General features: G+C 39.3%; 1 protein-coding gene across 1 annotated transcript; it reads left to right on the top strand.

Annotated features, from left to right (window-relative positions):
- Nucleotides 1-11,795: 11,795 nt before the first annotated feature.
- Nucleotides 11,796-12,740, top strand: OR2AG1 (olfactory receptor family 2 subfamily AG member 1). The gene has a single exon (NM_001390777.1). The coding sequence runs from the start codon at nucleotides 11,796-11,798 to the stop codon at nucleotides 12,738-12,740; it is 945 nt and encodes a 314-aa protein (NP_001377706.1).
- Nucleotides 12,741-24,408: the final 11,668 nt, after the last annotated feature.

The raw sequence follows: 24,408 nt of genomic DNA, 5'->3' as shown, positions 1-24,408 counted from the left end.
CGCCACTAGCAAGCAGGGGCTGGGCAGGGAGGGGCGGCGCGGGCTGCATCGCTTAGAGTAAGCATCTGGCCTGAATACCCTGAGTGCTATCTGAGCGAAATAATTTGGGCTAGCAAACCAGACTGTGGTATATCTACCACTCGAAAAGCCAGCCCTAACCTAAGACACCGCCAGGCCAGGAATGGAACAAAAGACTGAACAGAGATAGCCAGTTGCAGACCATCCCCCTCTGGTGACAGATAGCCAGAGCCGGAAGGGGGCAATTGCAGCCCCAGAGAGACATTATCTATAAAACTATAAGCAGGCTTCTTTGCTAACTAAAACTTCTTGGGAGTCTGGACGGTCAACATCCGCCTGAGAAGGTGCGCTGGTTGTACACCTAGATAACTGAGTGGCGGGGAGGCGATAAGTTGCAGCAATCGCGCTTGCCAAGCACCTCATCACCTGAGCTGCTCGGACCTGGGAGGGCACAAAACACAGGCCCAACCGAATCTGCGCCTCTGAGGACTACCTGAATGCCTGAACCTGAGTGGCTTGGACCTGGGAGGTGCAGGCAGCCCAGGGCCGGCCATGGATGGTTCCCAGCAGAGCAACCTATAGCCTGAGCAGTGTGGGCAGGGAGGCTACATGCGCCGTGAGTGGGGGCAGACCCAGTGTAGCTGAGGCACTGCGAGCACACGCCAGTGTTATTTGTTTGCAGCGTCCCTCCCTCCCCACAGGGCAACTGAACAAGTGAGCCTAAAAAAAAAAAAAACGTGTCCACCACCGTCCCCTTTGTGTCAGGGCAGAAACCAGACACTGAAGAGACTGGCAAACAGAAGAAGCTATAACAGAGGGAACTGCCTTGGAAGCTATAGGCAATAGATTAAAACCCTGTGGTTAGTACCGACTTCATAGGAAGGGGCCTATAGATCTTGAGAAATATAAGTCGGACCAAGGAACTAGCCGAAAATGAACTGAACCCACAATACCCACAACAAAACCAGAGAAAGTCCTAGATATAGTTTTACTATGTTTACGATCATTCTTTCTTTCTTTCTTTTTTTTAATTTTAAAAAAATTTTAAGTCTTCTATTATTCCTTTAATTTTCACTTTTATAACCTACTATTACTTTGCAAAAAACTAAAAAGATCCTATTTTTTTTAAAGCAAACTTCATAAATATATTTTTTATAATTTTTGTGACCTTGTTTTTTTTTTTTTTTTCCTGCTTTTCTTTAACATTGTATTTTTGAAATTCCAGTCTCTACTCTAGATTTTTAATTTCAGCTTTTTGGTATTTGGTATCAATTTTATACCTATATATTTTTTAAAAATAATTTTTGTGACTTTTCTTTTTCACTCTCTTTCTTTCTCTTCTTCTTTTATATAACATGTATATCTGAAATTCCAAACTCTACTCTAGATTTTTAATTTATGCTTTTGGTATTTGTTATCAATTTTGTACTTATATTTTCTTTATAATTTTTGTGACTTTTTTTTTTTTTATCTCTCTCTTTCTTTTCCTTCTTCTTTTCCTTAACATTGTATTTTTGAAAATCCAAACTCTACTCTAGATTTTTAATTTTTGCTTTTATGTATTTGTTACCAATTTTGTACTTTTAAGAACCCAATCTTCAGTACCCATTTTTCACTAGGGAGCGAGATTACTGGCTTGACTGCTCTCTCTCCCTTTGGACTCTCCTTTTTCTCCACCAGATCACCTGTGTCTCCTCCCTAACCCCTCTCTACTCTATCCAACTCTGTGAATTTCTGTGTGTTCCAGACGATGGAGAATACTTAGGGAACTGACTACTGGCTGGATCTGTCTCCCTCCTTTTCATTCCCCGCTTTTATCCTCCTGGCCACCTCTGTCTCCTTCCTCCTTCTTCTCTTCTCTGTATAACTCCATGAACATCTCTGAGCAGTCCAGTTGTGGAGTGCACATAAGGAAGTGACTACTGGCTAGCCCACTCTCTCCTCTATTGATTCCACCTCATCTCATTTGGGTCACCTCTAACTCCCTCCTCCCTCTTCTCTTCTCCATGTAATGCTGTGAACCTCTCTGGGTGACCCTCATGGTGGAGAAACTTTTCATCTTTCATATAGATGTTTTATCAATGGTGTTGTATAGAAGGAGAAGTTTTGAAACTACTGTAAATATAAGACTGATAACTGGAAGCAGGAGGCTTAAGTCCAAACCCTGACTCCAGGGAACTCCTGACTCCAGGGAACATTAATCGACAGGAGCTCATCAAACGCCTCCATACCTACATTGAAACCAAGCACCACACAAGGGCCAACAAGTTCCAGGGCAAGACATCCCAAACAAATTCTCCAGCAACACAGGAACACAGCCCTGAGCTCCAAGATACAGGCTGCCCAAAGTCACCCCAAAACCATAAACATCTCATAACTCATTACTGGACACTTCATTGCACTCCAGACAGAAGAAATACAGCTCCACCCACTAGAACACCGACACAAGCTTCCCTAACCAAGAAACCTTGACAAGCCACCTGTACAAACCCACACACAGTGAGGAAACGCCACAATAAAGAGAACTCCACAAACTGCCAGAATACAGAAAGGACACCCCAAACTCAGCAATTTAAACAAGATGAAGAGACAGAGGAACACCCAGCAGATAAAGGAACAGGATAAATGCTCACCAAACCAAACAAAAGAGGAAGAGATAGGGAATCTACCTGATAAAGAATTCCTAATAATGATAGTGAAATTGATCCAAAATCTTGAAATCAAAATGGAATCACAGATAAATAGCCTGGAGACAAGGATTGAGAAGATACAAGAAAGATTTAACAAGGATCTAGAAGAAATAAAAAAGAGTCAATATATAATGAATAATGCAATAAATGAAATAAAAAACACTCTGGAGGCAACAAAGAGTAGAATAACAGAGGCAGAAGATAAGATTAGTGAATTAGAAGATAGAATGGTAGAAATAAATGAATCAGAGAGGAAAAAAGAAAAACGAATTAAAAGAAATGAGGACAATCTCAGAGACCTCCAAGACAATATTAAACGCTACAACATTCGAATCATAGGAGTCCCAGAAGAAGAAGACAAAAAGAAAGACCATGAGAAAATACTTGAGGAGATGATAGTTGAAAACTTCCCTAAAATGGGGAAGGAAATAATCACTCAAGTCCAAGAAACCCAGAGAGTCCCAAACAGGATAAACACCCCAAGACACATATTAATCAAATTAACAAAGATCAAACACAAAGAACAAATATTAAAAGCAGCAAGGGAAAACCAACAAATAACACACAAGGGAATTCCCATAAGGATAACAGCTGATCTTTCAATAGAAACTCTTCAAGCCAGGAGGGAATGGCAAGACATACTTAAAGTGGTGAAAGAAAATAACCTACAGCCCAGATTATTGTACCCAGCAAGGATCTCATTCAAATATGAAGAAGAAATCAAAAGCTTCTCAGACAAGTAAAAGCTGAGAGATTTCAGCACCACCAAACCAGCTCTCCAACAAATAATAAAGGATATTCTCTAGACAGGAAACACAAAAAGGGGATATAAATTTGAACCCAAAACAATAAACTAAATGGCAATGGGATCATACTTATCAGTAATTACCTTAAATGTAAATGGGTTGAATGCCCCAACCAAAAGACAAAGACTGGCTGAATGGATACAAAAACAAGACCCCTACATATGTTGTCTACAAGAGACCCACCTCAAAACAGGGGACACATACAACTGAAAGTGAAGGGCTGGAAAAAGATTTTCCATGCAAATTGGGACCAAAAGAAAGCAGGAGTCACAATACTCATATCAGATAAAATAGACTTTAAAACAAAGGCTGTAAAAAGAGACAAAGACGGTCACTACATAATGATCAAAGGATCAATCCAAGAAGAGGATATAACAATTATAAATATATATGCACCCAACACGGGAGGTCCACAATATGTAAGACAAATGCTAACAAGTATGAAAGCAGAAATTAACAATAACACAATAATAGTGGGAGACTTTAATACCTGACTCACACCTATGGATAGATCAACTAAACAGAAAATTAACAAGGAAACACAAACTTTAAATGATACAATAGACCAGTTAGACCTAATTGATATCTATAGGACATTTCATCCCAAAACAATGAATTTCACCTTTTTCTCAAGTGCACATGGAAGCTTCTCCAGGATAGATCACATCCAGGGCCATAAATCTAGCCTTGGTAAATTAAAAAAAAATGAAATCATTCCAAGCATCTTTTTTGACCACAATGCAGTAAGATTAGATTTCCATTACAGGAGAAAAACTATTAAAAATTCCAACATATGGAGGCTGAACAACACGTTGCTGAATAACCAACAAATCACAGAAGAAATCAAAAAAGAAATCAAAATTTGCATAGAAACGAATGAAAATGAAAACACAACAACCCAAAACCTGTGGGACCCTGTAAAAGCAGTCCTAAGGGGAAAGTTCTTAGCAATACAGGCATACCTCAAGAAACAAGAAAAAAGTCAAATAAATAACCTAACTCTACACCTAAAGCAACTAGAAAAGGAAGAAATGAAGAACCCCAGGGTTAGTAGAAGGAAAGAAATCTTAAAAATTAGGGCAGAAATAAATGCAAAAGAAACAAAAGAGACCATAGCAAAAATCAACAAAACCAAAAGCTGGTTCTTTGAAAGGATAAATAAAATTGACAAACCATTAGCCAGACTCATCAAGAAACAAAGGGAGAAAAATCAAATCAATAAAATTAGAAATGAAAATGGAGAGATCACAACAGACAACACAGAAATACAAAGGATCATAAGAGACTCCTACCAACAATTATATGCCAAAAAAATGGACAACGTGGAAGAAATGGACAAATTCTTAGAAAAGTACAACTTTCCAAAACTGGACCAGGAAGAAATAGAAAATCTTAACAGACCCATCACAAGCACGGAAATTGAAACTGTAATAAAAAATTTTCCAGCAAACAAAAGCCCAGGTCCAGACGGCTTCACAGCTGAATTCTACTAAAAATTTAGAGACGAGATAACACCTATCCTACTCAAAGTCTTCCAGAAAATTGCAGAGGAAGGTAAACTTCCAAACTCATTCTATGAGGCCACCATCACCCTAATACCAAAACCTGACAAAGATCCCACAAAAAAAGAAAACTACAGGCCAATATCACTGATGAACATAGATGCCAAAATCCTTAACAAAATTCTAGCAATCAGAATCCAACAAGACACTAAAAAGATCATGCACCGTGACCAAGTGGGCTTTATCCCAAGGATGCAAGGATTCTTCAATATCTGCAAATCAATCAATGTAATACACCATATTAACAAATTGAAAAATAAAAACCATATGATTATCTCAATAGATGCAGAGAAAGCCTTTGACAAAATTCAACATCCATTTATGATAAAAAAACTCTCCAGAAAGCAGGAATAGAAGGAACATACCTCAACATAATAAAAGCTATATACGACAAACCCACAGCAAACATTATCCTCAATGGTGAAAAATTGAAAGCATTTCCTCTAAAGTCAGGAACAAGACAAGGGTGCCCACTTTCACCATTACTATTCAACATAGTTTTGGAAGTTTTGGCCACAGCAATCAGAGCAGAAAAAGAAATAAAAGGAATCCAAATGGGAAAAGAAGAAGTAAAACTCTCACTGTTTGCAGATGACATGATCCTCTACATAGAAAACCCTAAAGACTCCACCAGAAAATTACTAGAACTAATCAATGATTATAGTAAAGTTTCAAGATATAAAATCAACACACAGAAATCCCTTGCATTCCTATACACTAATAATGAGAAAACAGAAAGAGAAATTAAGGAAACAATTCCATTCACCATTGCAACAGAAAGAATAAAATACTTAGGAATATATCTACCTAAAGAAACTAAAGACTTATATATAGAAAACTATAAAACACTGGTGAAAGAATTCAAAGAGGACACTAATAGATGGAGAAATATACCATGTTCATGGATTGGAAGAATCAATATGGTGAAAATGAGTATACTACCCAAAGCAATTTATAGATTCAATGCAATCCCTATCAAGCTACCAACGGTATTCTTCACAGAGCTAGAACAAATAATTTCACAATTTGTATGGAAATACAAAAAACCTCGAATAGCCAAAGCGATCTTGAGAAAGAAGAATGGAACTGGAGGAATCAACCTACCTGACTTCAGGCTCTATTACAAAGCCACAGTCATCAAGACAGTATGGTACTGGCACAAAGACAGAAATATAGATCAATGGAACAAAATAGAAAGCCCAGAGATAAATCCTCACACATATGGATACCTTATCTTTGACAAAGGAGGCAAGAATATACAGTGGATTAAAGACAATCTCTTTAACAAGTGGTGCTCGGAAATCTGGCCAACCACTTGTAAAAGAATGAAACTAGACCACTTTCTAACACCATACACAAAAATAAACTCAAAATGGATTAAAGATCTCAACGTAAGACCAGAAACTATAAAACTCCTAGAGGAGAACATAGGCAAAACACTCTCCGACATACATCACAGCAGGATCCTCTATGACCCACCTCCCAGAATATTGGAAATAAAAGCAAAAATAAACAAATGGGCCCTAATTAAACTTCAAAGCTTCTGCACAACAAAGGAAACGATAAGCAAGGTGAAAAGACAGCCTTCAGAATAGGAGAAAATAATAGCAAATGAAGCAACTGACAAACAACTAATCTCAAAAATATACAAGGAACTCCTACAGCTCAGCTCCAGAAAAATAAATGACCCAATCAAAAAATGGGCCAAAGAACTAAATAGACATTTCTCCAAAGAAGACATACAGATGGCTAACAAACACATGAAAAGATGCTCAACATCACTCATTATCAGAGAAATGCAAATCAAAACCACTATGAGGTACCATTTCACACCAGAATGGCTGCAATCCGAAAGTCTACAAGCAATAAATGTTGGAGAGGGTGTGGAGAACGGGGAACTCTCTTACACTGTTGGTGGGAATGCAAACTAGTACAGCCACTATGGAGAACAGTGTGGAGATTCCTTAAAAAACTGGAAATAGAATTGCCTTATGATCCAGCAATTCCACTGCTGGGCATACACACTGAGGAAACCAGAATGGAAAGAGACACGTGTACCCCAATGTTCATCACAGCACTGTTTATAATAGCCAGGATATTGAAGCAACGTAGATGTCCATCATCAGATGAATGGATAAGAAAGCCGTGGTACATATACACAATGGAGTATTACTCAGCCATTAAAAAGAATACATTTGAACCAGTACTAATAAGGTGGATGAAACTGGAGCGTATTATACAGAGTGAAGTAAGCCAGAAAGAAAAACACCAATACAGTATACTAACACATATATATGGAATTTAGAAAGACAGTAACAATAACCCTGTGTACGAGACAGCAAAAGAGACACTGATGTATAGAACAGTCTTTTGGACTCTGTGGGAGAGGGAGAGGGTGGGAAGATTTGGGAGAATGACATTGAAATACGTATAATATCATATATGAAACGAGTTGCCAGTCAAGGTTCGATGCATGATACTGGATGCTTGGGGCTAGTGCACCGGGAACGACCCAGAGGGATGGTATGGGGAGGAAGGAGGGAGGAGGGTTCAGGATGGGGAACACATGTATACCTGTGGCGAATTCATTTCTATATTTGGCAAAACCAATACAATATTGTAAAGTTTAAAAATAAAATAAATTAAAAAAAAAAACAAAAACACTTACCATAAAACTGAGCAAGCTCACTGAAAGATACTTATCCAAGTGAGTAACAGTTTATGTTCACTTGAAAATCTGCACCTGAATGTTTGTAATGGCTTTTTACACAAACAACACAAATCAGAAAGAACACACACATGTCTTTGATGAATAGAAAAGCAAGCTATGATACATCCTTACAAATGGACACTACTCAGCAATAAGTGTGAACAGGCTTCTAATAATCAGCAGAATTTGGATGAATCTCAAATATATTATACTAAGTGAAAGGAGTTATACTCAAAGTGTATGATACCATTCATATGACATGATGAAAAGGCAAGAAAGAAAAATAGTAGCAATGGTAAACAGATGAGAGTTGGCAGGGGACTTGTGGAGGGCAGGATATAATTACCAAAGGACGCCAGAGAATTTGGGAGGTTGATACAACGTCTATATCTTGATTTTGGTGGTGGCTGTATACTATATATGGGCTTCCTTGGTGCCTCAGTGGCAAAGAATCTGCCAGTGCAGGAGATATGGGTTGATCCCTGGGTCAGGAAAAGCCCTTGGAAAAGGAAACAGCAACCCATTCCAGTATTCTTGCTTGGGAAGTCCCCTGGACAAAGAAACCTGGCAAGCTGCAGTCTATGGTGTCGCAAAAGAGTCAGACACAACTTAGTGACTGAACAACAAATATACATTTATGAAAACTTGCAGCACTATATACTACAAAAGGTGAATTTAACTGTATGAAAACTATACCTTAGTAAAACTGAAAAAAATATAGGAAAAGATAATTGTAAATAAAAGGATATGAAGCTTTTAATATCCTGCTTCTACGACCTTCTTTAAGTACCAGTAGAAAAAGTCCCCTGCCATATTGTTTTTTGTCAAGAGTTTAGTGTTATAGTTTTGAAATACAATTGTATTTATTCTGTCAATTAAACTTGCCAGATCATTTGTTGAGCCAATTACTGTGTTCATCATTGTTCCCTGTAATATATATACATCCCTAGGCATCACCTTCCTTCTTGATGAAATTATTATATTCAAGCATCTTTGGTGGTAAAGCCTTATACTTTTGTTTGTAATTTTTTTTTCACTCCCTACTGATGCTTTTATCCATGCAGAGAACTCTCGGTGCGGGCAGTTATGTTCCCTCAGCACTTTTGAAGATATTTCTCTTTTGTCCTATGACTCCAGTGAAAAGTCCACTACCTTCTGTCTTTATCAGTGGGAAATCTGTCTTGTTTCTTTGAGAGAATTTTAAAGATTTTCATTAACACTGATATTCTCCATATTCAGTACTGTCTGGATAACTTTTTTTATTGCCTGCTCAATGTTTACAAAGTCGCACACTTTCTCTTCAAATGTCACTTGTGGCACACAATATAACACCAACACACATACGTATGTACAGGACAAGACAGATTGCCAAAGGTCATGGAGGGAAGACTGGGTAATTACAGACTCCACAGAGCACAGTCATGTTGAATTAAATAGTCCAGGCTAAGAAGATGGTAAGTGAGGCCAGGGGGGTGGAGGTGGGAAGCAACGTCCCACAGATGCCTCAAAACCCACCTTAAATCTGGGGCAGAGGACTGATTGACCACGAAAGGGTCTTTTCTTCCTGTTCATTTCAGTCGGTAATTTGGAAATGGGCCATCAGTGTCTTCCTTAGGTGACGTAGAAACCCAGGGCCTCCAAGCTCATTTAGTGAGAGAAGAGTACAAGGAAACAGGGCCAGGAAACAGGCCCAAAGGGACTCATTACCATCCTGTTTCCTGGACCAGCCTTTCCAGGGAAGGCCATTTCAGCTGAGAGGCTAGGCTAAGTCCCTCTAAACACAGGGGTAGAACAGAGGGAGTGGGATCATGGGATGAGGAAACTGGGCAGCCTCCCCCAGGACAGGCCCTGGCTCCGTGTTGGCCCTGGGGACAGTGAGATCAGTCATTGCACGGTCTCCTTTGAGCAGCCCTTCTAATATCTACTTCCTCCTGATTCCCACTGCTTTCATTTTTCCTCCCAGACCCCAGCAAGAGTAAATAAAAGTCTGAGTGTCAGTACCCATGAACTCTGTCTGACTAATGCACAATAGATAGATGAAACTTTTACTTGAGGAGCTATGTGACAGAAGCAGTTTCTTTTACTTTTCCACAGGTGTAAAAACAGGACAGCTATACTCTTGTTCTGTAGAAGCTCTCCAAGTCAGAAGGATTCAGTTGGCTCTGTCAGCAAGTATTGCATTTCCAGAGCAGACCTGTAGAGGAACTGAAGGAACGGAAGGAGTCCTAATCGACCTTGGTCAGACCCCTCAGACTTTTAACATCGCTTAGCAAAATCAAACCTATTGGATATGGCTGAAAAAGTCCCATTTTCCTTCTTGTGTTCTACTGCATCTTCTTTGACCCTCAAACAATCCCCAGGGTTGTCCATGTGGTCAGGCAGCTGGCATTTAACCACCTCAGGTAAGAGTATTGTCTCACTTTCAGGGAAGAGGGCAGTCTTGAGGAATTTTGACTTGAGAAATGGAGCCCAGTGCAGATCCCAAGAACTTCAGCTACTCTGTTCTCCAGGTTCTCTGGTGCTTGGGCTCTATACCTCATCACAAACTCCTCTATTCTTTGTTTTCTAAATATGAGGAGGAATCAGTGAGGCCTGATGGAAAATGCTATGCTACATCCCAGACCAGGGTATCTGCTTCCTGGTGGTAGCATTAAGATCTGTCTTTAGACCTCATAGGCTTTGCTGGCATCTGATAAAAATATTTGTAGCTATGTTATAATATATGCCTCTGAAGGACCATTTAAGATCAGATGATAGTTTTGTGACATGCTTTAGTACCTCTTTACTATTAAAATTCTGTGGACTTTGTAGAAGTCAATGGAAACTAGGGAAATGTCAAAATATATGACATAATAGAGGAAAGTGAGTTTTAGAAATATGCTTCACTTACAGACTTTTTAAGATATGTTCAAATCTGGATTTATCTGCCCAGTTTCCATGATGCGTGAGACTGATTTCTGTCAATCTCATGTCCCTGTTCTAGAAAGCTTCTCTCTGAGAATGAGTCCCAGACTCCCATGGCAGCTTTCAGAACAGGAGCTCTTTTTCCTCCCCCTGGGGGTCCTCAGTGCAGTCTGGATACCCTGGCTCTGTAGTTTGGGGACTCAAAATGGTGAAAGAGAGGGAAGCTAAGGTTAATGAGCTTGTTACAAATACAACACATGCTCTTTTTTCTCCTACAATTTTCCCTATTTCTCTCCCAAACAATCTGAGCTTCCTCATCAATTCCTTATGTTTTTCATATTTCTGAGTAATCCCAGGGTCACATTTATTATAATATGTCATAAAATAAACAGCTGTGTTTGCCTTGATTTTAAAGGTTAAGTTCTGAAAGTGACATCACCTCAAGCACACTATTCCATAGTCTCAGACAATCTAAATTATCTCCCCTCTTTGGCACATGGAGACTGTAGGGCTGGTCCAGTGAACTAAGATGCATACTTTAGCTCTTCTAATAAGGCTGTTTACAGCTTTGGGGGCTGCAAATCAATGTGGACATATGGTGTATGGAAAAAAATAATGAGGTACATTATTGATATCACACTGATGCTCTTGTTTTAGTATTTCATATTCAAAATAGGTACACAGAACAGTGACTGGGTACTTAAATCATCAGTCAAACATTATACCTAAAGCATAGGTATAAGAATTATTAAGAGCATGCATACCTGAATAATGATATATTGCAATGAGAAAGGTAATTTGAATTTCTGGGGAGATACATATTCAGGTTTGATATCCTGAATAATATTCTTATCTAGTGATCTTTGAATATTTAGCTGTTAATGTGATGCTTGTTCTCCATTCAGATGGTTCTTTTCAAGATACTTAAAAGATTCAGAAACAGAGATCAAGAAATAAAATTAGCTACCAGTGGGAAAGGAATCACCATATTGGACTCATATTGGTCATTCTGTGGGGCCTCTGATGTTACAAAATGTTGCAACCATCTTAACAAAAATTCACCTAGAATCTACTTGGTTCTAGGCAACTAAAGAAACAACACAGAATGGAGCACTGGAACTCTACTCTGGGAAGTGGCTTCATATTGATGGGGATTCTGAATGACAGTTTGTCTCCTGAGCTGATCTGTGCTACAGTCACAGTCCTGTACATGCTGGCCCTCACCAGCAATTGCCTTCTGCTCCTGGCCATCACAACGGATGCCCGACTCCATGTGCCCATGTACCTCCTGCTCGGGCAGCTCTCTCTCATGGACCTCCTCTTCACGTCTGTTGTCACTCCCAAGGCCTTCATGGATTTTCTGCTCAGTGAAAACACCATCTCCTTTGTGGGCTGTGCCCTTCAGATGTTTCTGGCACTGACCCTGGGTGGTGCAGAGGACCTCCTACTGGCCTTCATGGCCTATGACAGGTATGTGGCCATTTGTCATCCTCTGAACTACATGGTCCTCATGAGGCCGAGGGTCTGCTGGCTCATGGTGGCCACATCCTGGATTTTGGCATCCCTTAGTGCCATTGTATATACTGTGTACACCATGCACTATCCCTTTTGCAAAGCCCGTGAGATCAGCCACCTGCTCTGTGAGATTCCACCTCTGTTGAAGTTGGTCTGTGCAGATACTTCCATATATGAACTCACGGTGTATGTGATGGGTGTGACCTTCTTGATTCCTCCTCTTGTTGCTATCCTTACCTCCTACACACTAATCCTACTTACTGTGCTCCACATGCCCTCAAATGAAGGGAGGCAGAAAGCTCTGGTCACCTGCTCTTCCCACCTGACTGTGGTCGGGATGTTCTATGGAGCTGCCACATTCATGTATGTTCTGCCCAGTTCCCTCCACAGTCCCAAGCAAGACAACATCGTCTCTGTCTTCTACACGATTGTCACCCCAGCCCTGAACCCCCTTATCTACAGCCTGAGGAATAAAGAGGTCATGGGGGCCTTAAGGAGAATCCTGGGTAGATATATGCTGTGGACACACTCCTGACAGAGTTGCCAAGTGGAGGTGGTAGGAACTAAGTATCATGCGGCTGTGATAATGGTAGCTTATAGAAGTCTTATCAAACTCCAATAACCTCTTACATCAGAGGAGAGCTGCTCTCATTTAACTGGATTCTTAGACAATTGTAGAGAGAAGTAGCCTCATAAGACATATTGAGCTTCTTGTTTATTAGGTAGATGGTTGTTAAAACAATTAGTTGGAAAGAGTAATCAATTTGTGACTACATTTGTACAAATACTTATGTTGAGAGAGTGGGAAAAGCTAATGGGCCATTTTTATACCACAAAATGAAAATTAAAATACAGAAATGAATAAAACAGAATGTGGAAGTTCCCAGGTTTCAAGTGAGCATTGGAAATATAATAGCAGTGAGAGTCATGTGTTGTGTATTTTTCTTGAGTTTTTTTTTTTTAACTTTACAATATTGTGTTGGTTTTGCCATATATCAAAATGAATCCACCACAGGTATACATGTGTTCCCCATCCTGAACCCTCCTCTCTCCTCCCTCCCCATACCATCCCTCTGGGTCATCCAAGTGCACCAGCCCTAAGCATCCAGTATCGTGCATCGAACCTGGACTTGCGACTTGTTTCATATATGATATTACACATGTTTCAATGCCATTCTCCCAAATCATCCCACCCTCTCCCTGTCCCACAGAGTCCAAAAGACTGTTCTATAAAACAGTGTCTCTTTTGCTGTCTTGTATACAGGATTACTGTTACCATCTTTCTAAATTCCATATATATATGCATTAGTATACTGTATTGGTGTTTTTCTTTCTGGCTTACTTCACTCTGTATAATAGGCTCCAGTTTCATCCACCTCATAAGAACTGATTCAAATGTATTCTTTTTAATGGCTGAGAAATATTCCATTGTGTATATGTACCACAGCTTTCTTATCCATTCATCTGATGATGGACATCTAGGTTGCTTCTATGTCCTGGCTATTATAAACAGTGCTGTGATGAACACTGGGGTACACGTGTCTCTTTCAATTCTGGTTTCCTTGGTGTGTATTCCCAGCAGTGGGATTGCTGGATCATAAGGCAATTCTATTTCCAGTTTTTTAAGGAATCTCCACACTGTTCTCCATAGTGGCTGTACTAGTTTGCATTCCCACCAACAGTGTAAGAGGGTTACCTTTTCTTCCCTTTTCTCTAGACTTTTGGATAGCAGCCATTCTGACTGGTGTGAAATGGTACCTCATAATGGTTTTGATTTGCATTTCTCTGATAATGAGTGATGTTGAGCATCTTTTCATGTGTTTGTTAGCCATCTGTATGTCTTCTTTAGAGAAATGTTTATTTAGTTCTTTGGCCCATTGTTTGATTTGGTCATTTATTTTTCTGGAATTGAGGTGTAGGAGTTGCTTGTGTACTTTTGAGATTAGTTGTTTGTCAGTTGCTTCATTTGCTATTATTTTCTCCCATTCTGAAGGCTGTCTTTTCACCTTGCTTATCGTTTCCTTTGTTATGCAAAAGCTTTGAAGTTTAATTAGGTCCCATTTGTTTATCTTTGTTTTTATTTCCAATATTCTGGGAGGTGGGTCATAGAGGATCCTGCTGTGGTGTATGTCAGAGAGTGTTTTGCCTATGTTCTCCTCTAGGAGTTTTATAGTTTCTGGTTTTACGTTTAGAAAAGTACAACTTTCCAAAACTGGACCAGGAAGAAATAGGAAATCTTAACAGACCCATCACAAGCACAGAAATTGAAACTGTAATCAGAAATCTTCCAGCAAACAAAAGCCCAGGTCCAGATGGCTTCACAGTTGAATTCTACCAAAAGTTTAGAGAAGAGCTAACACCTATCCTACTCAAAGTCTTCCAGAAAATTGCAGAGGAAGGTAAACTTCCAAACTCATTCTATGAGGCCACCATCACCCTAATACCAAAACCTGACAAAGATGCCACAAAAAAAGAAAACTACAGGTCAATATCACTGATGAACATAGATGCAAAAATTCTTAACAAAATTCTAGCAATCAGAATCCAACAACACCTTAAAAAGATCATACACCATGACCAAGTGGGCTTTATCTCAGGGATGTAAGGATTCTTCAATATCTGCAAATCAATCAATGTAATACACCACATTAACAAATTGAAAAATAAAAACCATATGATTATCTCAATAGATGCAGAGAAAGCCTTTGACAAAATTCAACATCCATTTATGATAAAAACTCTCCAGAAAGCAGGAATAAAAGGAACATACCTCAACATAATAAAAGCTATATACGACAAACCCACAGTAAACATTATCCTCAATGGTGAAAAATTGAAAGCATTTCCTCTAAAGTCTTGTTCCTCAGGAACAAGACAAGGGTGCCCACTTTCACCATTACTATTCAACATAGTTTTGGAAGTTTTGGCCACAGCAATCAGAGCAGAAAAAGAGATAAAAGGAATCCAAATGGGAAAAGAAGAAGTAAAACTCTCACTGTTTGCAGATGACATGATCCTCTACATAGAAAACCCTAAAGACTCCACCAGAATATTACTAGAACTAATCAATGATTATAGTAAAGTTGCAGGATATAAAATCAACACACAGAAATCCCTTGCATTCCTATACACTAATAATGAGAAAACTGAAAGAGAAATTAAGGAAACAATTCCATTCACCATTGCAACGGAAAGAATAAAATACTTAGGAATATATCTACCTAAAGAAACTAAAGACTTATATATAGAAAACTATAAAACACTGGTGAAAGAAATCAAAGAGGACACTAATAGATGGAGAAATATACCATGTTCATGGATTGGAAGAATCAATATAGTGAAAATGAGTATACTACCCAAAGCAATTTATAGATTCAATGCAATCCCTATCAAGCTACCAACGGTATTCTTCACAGAGCTAGAACAAATAATTTCACAATTTGTATGGAAATACAAAAAACCTCGAATAGCCAAAGCTATCTTGAGAAAGAAGAATGGAACTGGAGGAATCAACCTACCTGACTTCAGGCTCTATTACAAAGCCACAGTTATCAAGACAGTATGGTACTGGCACAAAGACAGAAATATTGATCAATGGAATAAAATAGAAAGCCCAGAGATAAATCCACGCACATATGAACACCTTATCTTTGATAAAGGAGGCAAGAATATACAATGGATTAAAGACAATCTCTTTAACAAGTGGTGCTGGGAAAACTGGTCAACCACTTGTAAAAGAATGAAACTAGAAGACTTTCTAACACCATACACAAAAATAAACTCAAAATGGATTAAAGATCTCAACATAAGACCAGAAACTATAAAACTCCTAGAGGAGAACATAGGCAAAACACTCTCTGACATACATCACAGCAGGATCCTCTATGACCCACCTCCCAGAATATTGGAAATAAAAGCAAAAATAAACAAATGGGACCTAATTAAACTTAAAAGCTTCTGCACAACAAAAGAAACGATAAGCAAGGTGAAAAGACAGCCTTCAGAATGGGAGAAAATAATAGCAAATGAAGCAACTGACAAACAACTAATCTCAAAAATATACAAGCAACTCCTATAGCTCAACTCCAGAAAAATAAATGACCCAATCAAAAAATGGGCCAAAGAACTAAATAGACATTTCTCCAAAGACGACATGCAGATGGCTAACAAACACATGAAAAGATGCTCAACATCACTCATTATCAGAGAAATGCAAATCAAAACCACTATGAGGTACCATTTCATGCCAGTCAGAATGGCTGCAATCCATAAGTCTACAAGCAATAAATGCTGGAGAGGGTGTGGAGAAAAGGGAACTCTCTTACACTGTTGGTGGGAATGCAAACTAGTACAGCCACTATGGAGAACAGTGTGGAGATTCCTTAAAAAACTGGAAATAGAACTGCCTTATGATCCAGCAATCCCACTGCTGGGCATACACACTGAGGAAACCAGAAGGGAAAGAGACACGTGTACCCCAATGTTCATCGCAGTACTGTTTATAATAGCCAGGACATGGAAGCAACCTAGATGTCCATCATCAGATGAATGGATAAGAAAGCCATGGTACATATACACAATGGAGTATTACTCAGCCATTAAAAAGAATACATTTGAATCAGCTCTAATGAGATGGATGAAACTGGAGCGTATTATACAGAGTGAAGTAAGCCAGAAAGAAAAACACCAATACAGTGTACTAACGCATATATATGGAATTTAGAAAGATGGTAACAATAACCCTGTGTACGAGACAGCAAAAGAGACACTGATGTATAGATCAGTCTTATGGACTCTGTAGGAGAGGGAGAGGGTGGGGAGATTTGGGAGAATAGCATTGAAACATGTATACTATCATGTATGAAACGAGTTGGCAGTCCAGGTTTGATGCACGATACTGGATGCTTGGGGCTGGTGCACTGGGATGACCCAGAGGGATGGTATGGGGAGGGAGGAGGGAGGAGGGTTCAGGATGGGGAACACAGGTATACCTGTGGCGGATTCATTTTGATATTTGGCAAAACTAGTACAATATTGTAAAGTTTAAAAATTAAATTAAATTAAAAAAAATCATAACAATTGTATGGTGAGTATATTTCTTTGTTTGTGTCCACAGGAAAGGAAAGCTATCATTATAATTCACTTTATGCTAATTTAGATATGCTTTATTTGTATCATTTGATTTACCTGTGTGGAAATATTTATAACAAAAACTGTGAACTTTCCTGGCTGACCTAATTGAAATTATTTGGGGAGGTAGTGCTTTTTTAAAACTCAGAAATATTTTCTTTTCAGAAGCTGTCTTAAATTACTTGGTGTATTAAGATCAATGATAATATAAAAGCTAATAATCTATGGAACTAGTCCAAGTTCATTATATAAACAGAAAATTCAGAAATTGAGAAAGAGAAAACCTATAAGGTTTTCTATTCATTTTTGCTTATCTATATGCAGTTTACTGAATAGCTATGTACATTTTGGCCAAAGTTTTGCTTTTTTTTTGCTTGAAATTTGGTGAAGTTTCTTCCTTTGGAGAGAGGACATTATAGTGTAGGGCTGGGGGGCTTAGGGAGGTAGGTGGCCAGAGTGCTGAGTTTAATCTCTGCTCACCATGTATACCTGTGTATCTTTGAACAGAAATTAAACCATTCGTTTTTCATTTTGTTCCTCTGAAAAGCAGTGATAATAATAAGACTCATGATGATCTCGTGTTTTAGGATGACTTGAATAAGATGATAATGCACTTAGACCTGTGCCTCGCAAATAGTTCTTAAACCATGCTAACTGTTATATGAATATCTAATAAATAGTCTTGATAAAACTTCATTTCAAATGACTACATAATAGCATCATATGAATCCTCTATAATGTATTTAGGGATTTCCTTACATTTAATTTTTTCCCTTCAAATTTTCTACGTAAGGGTATATTTTAAGTGAGGTCAAATTCTTTTTTTTTTTTTTCTTTCTAATTTTATTTTATTTTTAAACTTTACATAATTGTATTAGTTTTGCCAAATATCAAAATGAACGGCCTCTGGGCCGTCCCAGTGCACCAGCCCCAAGCATCCAGCATCGTGCATCGGACCTGGACTGGCAACTCGTTTCCTACATGATATTTTACATGTTTCATTGCCATTCTCCCAAATCTTCCCACCCTCTTCCTCTCCCACAGAGTCCATAAGACTGTTCTATACATCAGTGTCTCTTTTGCTGTCTCGTACACCGGGTTATTGTTACCATCTTTCTAAATTCCATATATATGCATTAGTATACTGTATTTATGTTTTTCCTTCTGGCTTACTTCACTCTGTATAATAGGCTCCAGTTTCATCCACCTCATTAGAACTGATTCAAATGTATTCTTGAAGGGTAAAAAATGGAATATAAGCAAAGAAACTATTTGAAATTCTTATTTTAAAGAGCTAACTGTTTATGAGAAAGTTAGAGACCTTTTGCATGCCGGCTAGCATTTTGTGAGAGTATCTGCCTCATTGTACTCTTTCCGTCCTGTCTTATATAAACTCCCTTTGATAATTTATTAAGCACATAAACAAAAAGTAACAGGTGTTTTCACTTATAGTATTTATTTTGTTTTATTCTAATGATTTTTCTGTAGCCCTATATAGACAAAGTGAAGTTCTTCAGTCGTGTCCGACTCTGCGACCCCATGGACTGTAGCCTACCAGGCTCCTCTGTCCATGGGATTTTCCAGGCAATAGTACTGGAGTGGATTGCCCTTTCCTTCTCCAGGGGATCTTCGTGACCCAGGGATTGAACCCGGGTCTCCTGCATTGTAGGCAGACACTTTACCATCTAAGCCACCAGTGAAGTCAGGGAAGGTCCTAGACAATTTGGCAGTTATATACGTGGAAACATTTATTTTCAGTTTATTACATATGTAGTAGGATATGTTGGATAGAGAAGTGTTACAACATTTACAAAATGTCACAGATTCATTTTTTCCTTTGTATTTTATAGGTGATAGTACCCTTACAATTTCCATTTTTAATTCAGATAATATTGCCATAAATCTTTAGATGTGCTTAATAAACTTTAATCTCTCTGATATTATTTAAATACATTATGGATAGTGAAACTTTAAGTTAGTTGTTTTCTAAATAGCTGATTTTCCTGTTAGCATTCCTAATAATCTTTACCTATTTTGCATTTATTATTACTATTATTTATAATTGCTTGACTATGTATTTTCTTCTTGTAAGTATAGTGGTAGAGGGTGTCTCTAGTACTGGTCTAGTACTACCCCATTCCTCAGAGCAAATCATCTTAAAAGACTTCACTGTACCTACACCTTCTGGTCCTCCTCTACCATTCACAACTCATATCACTGTAATCAGGCTCCCTCCACAGCCAACAGCACCTCCCCTCCCTACCTCATTGTAGTCGTGCGTGTCAAGAGTGACGGAGGTATATGTCTCATCTGTTCTGACAAAGAAATAATAGTATATATTTTATAAAAGTGTAAAATGGGAATTTTAGAATCGTTACCTGTGATTATCAATGAGCCTCAAAGGGCTTAGAGATTAAAATCTATATTCCATAGGAGATACAGTAGATCTTTATAGTCCACATATCTCAGAAAAAAATTAAATAATTGTAAATAGTTCCAGAATGCTAACTAGACAGGACTTAACTATCATTAAGGTTCTCCGTCTCCAGGCCTAAGTGTATGTGTGTGTCCCTGTATGACTTTCTCTCTTGAATTGCACCTTCTTTTTACTTGCATGAATAATCCTGCTCATTCTCCAAAACTCTTCATTTTATCTTTAAATACTAATTAGGGAGATATGAAATTTAAAACTTCAGGCAACATGCGCTTCATTTTTAATTTAAAAACCCATATTTTATAGCTTAAAAATGCAAAATGAGAATAAAATTGTTCAGTCACTACAGAAAACAGATGGACAGTTTTTAATCAAATTAAACACATACTTAACACACAACAGAGCAAGTTTACTACAAGGGACTTACCCAAGTGAATAACAGTTTATAGTCACTCAAAAACCTATACATGAATGTTTATAATGGCTTTTTCCACTAACAACAATAACCAGAAACAACAAAAATGTCCTTTAACTGGTGAATGGATAAAGAAACTATGATAAAGCCACACAACTGGATGTTACTCAGCAAAAAATGAGAACAGACTATTAATAGATGGCAGAATTTGAATGAATCTAAAACATATTATGCTAAGTGACAGAAGCAATACTCAAAAGTATCCGATACCATTCATATGACATGTAGGGAAAAATAGGAGAGACTCTAAATACATCAGAGAGTTCCCAAGGGCTTGGATGAGCATGGGATGATTATCAAAAGGCACCAGAGAATTTGCAGAATTGAGGCAACTTTTATATCTTGGTTTTGGTGGTGGTTATATTCTATTATGGGCTTCTCTGATGGCTCAGCAGGTAAATAAACCACCTGCACTGCAGAAGACTCAAGAGATGTGGGATTGATTCCTGTCTCAGGACAACCCTAGAGGAGCACATGCCAACCCACTCGAGTATTCTTGGCTGGAGAATCCCATGGACAGAGGAGCCTGGTGAGGTACAGTCCAAAGGGTCTTAAAGAGTTGGACAAGACTGACAGACTAACACTTTCACTTTCCCTTTTACATATGCTATTATATACATTTGTCAAAAATTGCAGAACTGTATACAAAAGAGGCAGATTTTATTGGGTAAAATTTGTGCCTTAATAAAAATTTAAAAAGTAAGAAATAATTGAATAAAATTTTTAATATTCTTCTTGTACAGCCTTCTTTAAGTACCAATAGAAAAAAGTCCCCTGTCGTCTTGATTTTTTTCTGTGAATTTAAAATTTTATTTATATCCTATCTGCTTTGAAAAGGGATTTAATGTTCAGTCAGTTCAGTTCAGTTGCTCAGTCGTGTCTGACCTTTGCAACCCATGGACTGCAGCACACCAGGCTTCCTGTCCATCACCAACTCCTGGAGCTTGCTCAAACTCACGTCCATTGAGTTGGTGATGCCATCCAACCATCTCACCCTCTGTCATCCCCTTCTCCCACCTTAAATCTTTCCCAGAATCAGGATTTTTTCCAATGAGTCAGTTCTTTGCATCAGATGGAGAAAGTATTGGAGTTTCAGCTCAGCATCAGTCCTTCCAATGAATATTCAGGACTAATTTCTTTAGGAGGGACTGATTGGATCTCCTTGCTTTCCAAAGGACTCTCAAGAGTCTTCTCCAACACCACAGTTCAAAAACATCAATTCTTCAGCTCTCAGCTTTCTTAATAACCCAAACTCTCACATCCATACATGACTACTGGTAAAACCACAGCTTGACTAGATGGACCTTTGTTGGTAAAGTAATGTCTCTGCTTCTTAATATACTGTCTAGGTTGGTTAAACTTTTCTTCCAAGGAGTAAGCATCTTTTAATTTCATGGCTGCAGTCACCATCTGCAGTGTTCTGGAGCCCCCCAAAATAAAGTCTGTCACTGTTTCCATTGTTTTCCCCATCTATTTGTCATGAAGTGATGGGACTGGTTGTGTCCAACTCTTTGTGACCCCATGGACTGTACAATCGATAGAATTCTTGAGGCCAGAATACTGGACTGGGTAGCCTTTCCCTTCTCCAGGGGATCTTCCTAACCCAGGGATTGAAGCCAGGTCTCCCGCATGTCAAGGAGATTCTTTTACCAGCTGAGCCACAAGGGAAGCCCAAGAATATTGGAGTGGGTAGCCTATCCCTCTCCAAGTGGGTCTTCTCAACCCAGCAATTGAATCGAGGTTCATGCATTGCAGGCGGATTCTTTACCAACTGAGCTATCAGGGGAAGCCCTTATGATACAGTGGAAGTGATTATACAGCACAGCACTGGAGCGGCGGCTGAGAAAGATATCCCATGTCCAAGGCAAAGGAGTAGCCCAGCAAGACGGTAAGAGGGGCAAAAAACACATTTAGAATCAAACCCCATACGTGACAGAGATGCTCAGAGGGCTCAAATAAATCTTGTGCACACCAGGACCCAGAGATCCCACAGAGACTGAGACAGAACTGTGTTGGAATGTCTCCTGTGGAGGTACAGGCTAGCAGTGGCCTGCCACAGGGGCAGGGGCTTTGGTGCCACAGACCTGGGTATGACATAAGCACTCTTGGAGGAGGTTGCCATTAACCCCAGCATAGAGCCACCAGAACTTACACAGGACCGGGGAAACAGACTTTGAGGGGAACAGACAGAACTACTCTGGGGCACCAGGACCCAGGAGAAAGGAGGCAGTGACCACCAAGACTGACCCAGACTTGCCATGGGTTCCCAGGAGTGTCTAGCAGAGGCATGGGTCAGCAGTGGCCTGCTGCAGAGTTGGGGGCATGGAGTGTAGCAGAGCGTGTATGGGACCTTTGAAGGAGGTCACCATTATCTTCACTGCCTCCACTACAGTTTGGCCCCGGGTAAATAACAGGGAAGGAAAACAACCTCACCCATCAATAGAAAATTGGATTAAAGATTTAGTTAGCCTGGCCCTGCCCATCAGAATAAGACCCAGTTTCCCCTCAGAACATGGAGGAGCTACTCCATGTTCAAGGTCAGAAGGGGCGGCAGTGAGGAGATACCCCTTGTTCAAGGTAAGGAGCAGCGGCTGCACTTTGCTGGAGCAGCTGTGAAGAGATACCCACGTCCAAGGTAAGAGAAACCAAGTAAGATGGTAGGTATTGCGAGAGGGCATCAGAGGGCAGACACATTGAAACCATAATCAAAGAAAACTAGTCAATCTAATCACATGGACCACAGTCTTGTCTAACTCAACACTAAGCCATGCCCTATGGGGCCACCCAAGACAGGCCGGTCATGGTGCAGAGATCGGACAGAATGTGGTCCACTGGAGAAGGGAATGGCAAACCACTTCAGTATTCTTGCCTTGAGAACCCCATGAACAGTATGAAAAGGCAAGGATAGGATACTGAAAGAGGAACTCCCCAGGTCAGTAGGTGCCAAATATGCTACTGGAGATCAGTGGAGAAATAACTCCAGAAAGAATGAAGGATGGAGCCAAAGCAAAAACAATACACAGTTGTGGATGTGACTGGTGATGGAAGCAAGGTCCGATGCTGTAAAAAGCAATATTGCAAGGAACCTGGAAGGGTCCATGAATCAAGGATCCATGAATCAAGGCAAATTGGAAGTAGTCAAACAGGAGATGGCAAGAGTGAATGTTGACATTCTAGGAATCAGTGAACTAAAATGGACTGGAATGGATGAATTTAAATCAGATGGCCATTATATCTACTACTGCTGGCAGGAATCCCTTAGAAGAAATGGAGTAACCATTATGGTCAAAAAAAGAGTCCGAAATGCAGTACTTGGATGCAATCTCAAAAACGACAGAATGATCTCTGTTCGTTTCCAAGGCAACCATTCAATATCACAGTAATCCAAGTCCATGCCCCAACCAGTAACGCTGAAGAAACAGAAGTTGAACGGTTCTATGAAGACCTACAAGACCTTTTAGAACTAACACCCCAAAAGGATGTCTTTTTCATTATAGGGGACTGGAATGCAAAAGTAGGAAGTCAAAAAACACCTGGAGTAACAGGCAAGTTTGGCCTTGGAATATGGAATGAAGCAGGGCAAAGGCTAATAGAGTTTGCCAAGAGAATGCACTGGTCATAGCAAACACCTCTTCCAACAACACAAGAGAAGCTCTAACATAGCCATCACCAGATGGTCAAAAACGAAATCAGATTGATTATATTGTTTGCAGCCAAATGGAGAAGCTCTATACAGTCAGCAAAACAAGACCAGGAGCTGACTGTGCTCAGATCATGAACTCCTTATTGCCAAATTCAGACTTAAATTGAAGAAAGTAAGGAAAACCACTAGACCATTCAGGTATGACCTAAATCAAATCTTATGATTATACAGTGGAAGCGAGAAATAGATTTAAGGGACTAGATCTGATAGATAGAGGTGCCTGATGAACTATGGACGGAGGTTCGTGACATGGTACAGGAGACAGGGATCAAGACCATCCCATGGAAAAAATGTGAAAAAGCAAAATGGCAGTCTGGGGAGGACTTACAAATAGCTGTGAAAAGAAGAAAAAGAGAAAGGCAAAGGAGAAAAGGAAAGATATACCCATTTGAATGCAGAGTTCCAAAGAATAGCAAGGAGGGATACGAAGCCTTCTCAGTGATCAATGAAAAGAAATAGAG

The sequence above is a fragment of the Bos taurus genome, chromosome 15, assembly GCF_002263795.3.
Source record: "Bos taurus isolate L1 Dominette 01449 registration number 42190680 breed Hereford chromosome 15, ARS-UCD2.0, whole genome shotgun sequence".
Lineage (NCBI taxonomy): Eukaryota > Metazoa > Chordata > Mammalia > Artiodactyla > Bovidae > Bos > Bos taurus.
Note: the sequence above shows the minus strand (reverse complement) of the source record. Positions and strands in the feature narration are given on the sequence as shown.

Excerpts from the sequence above, each read along its gene's own strand:
- OR2AG1 (NM_001390777.1), top strand. The coding sequence starts at position 11,796 with ATGGAGCACTGGAACTCTACTCTGGGAAGTGGCTTCATATTGATGGGG.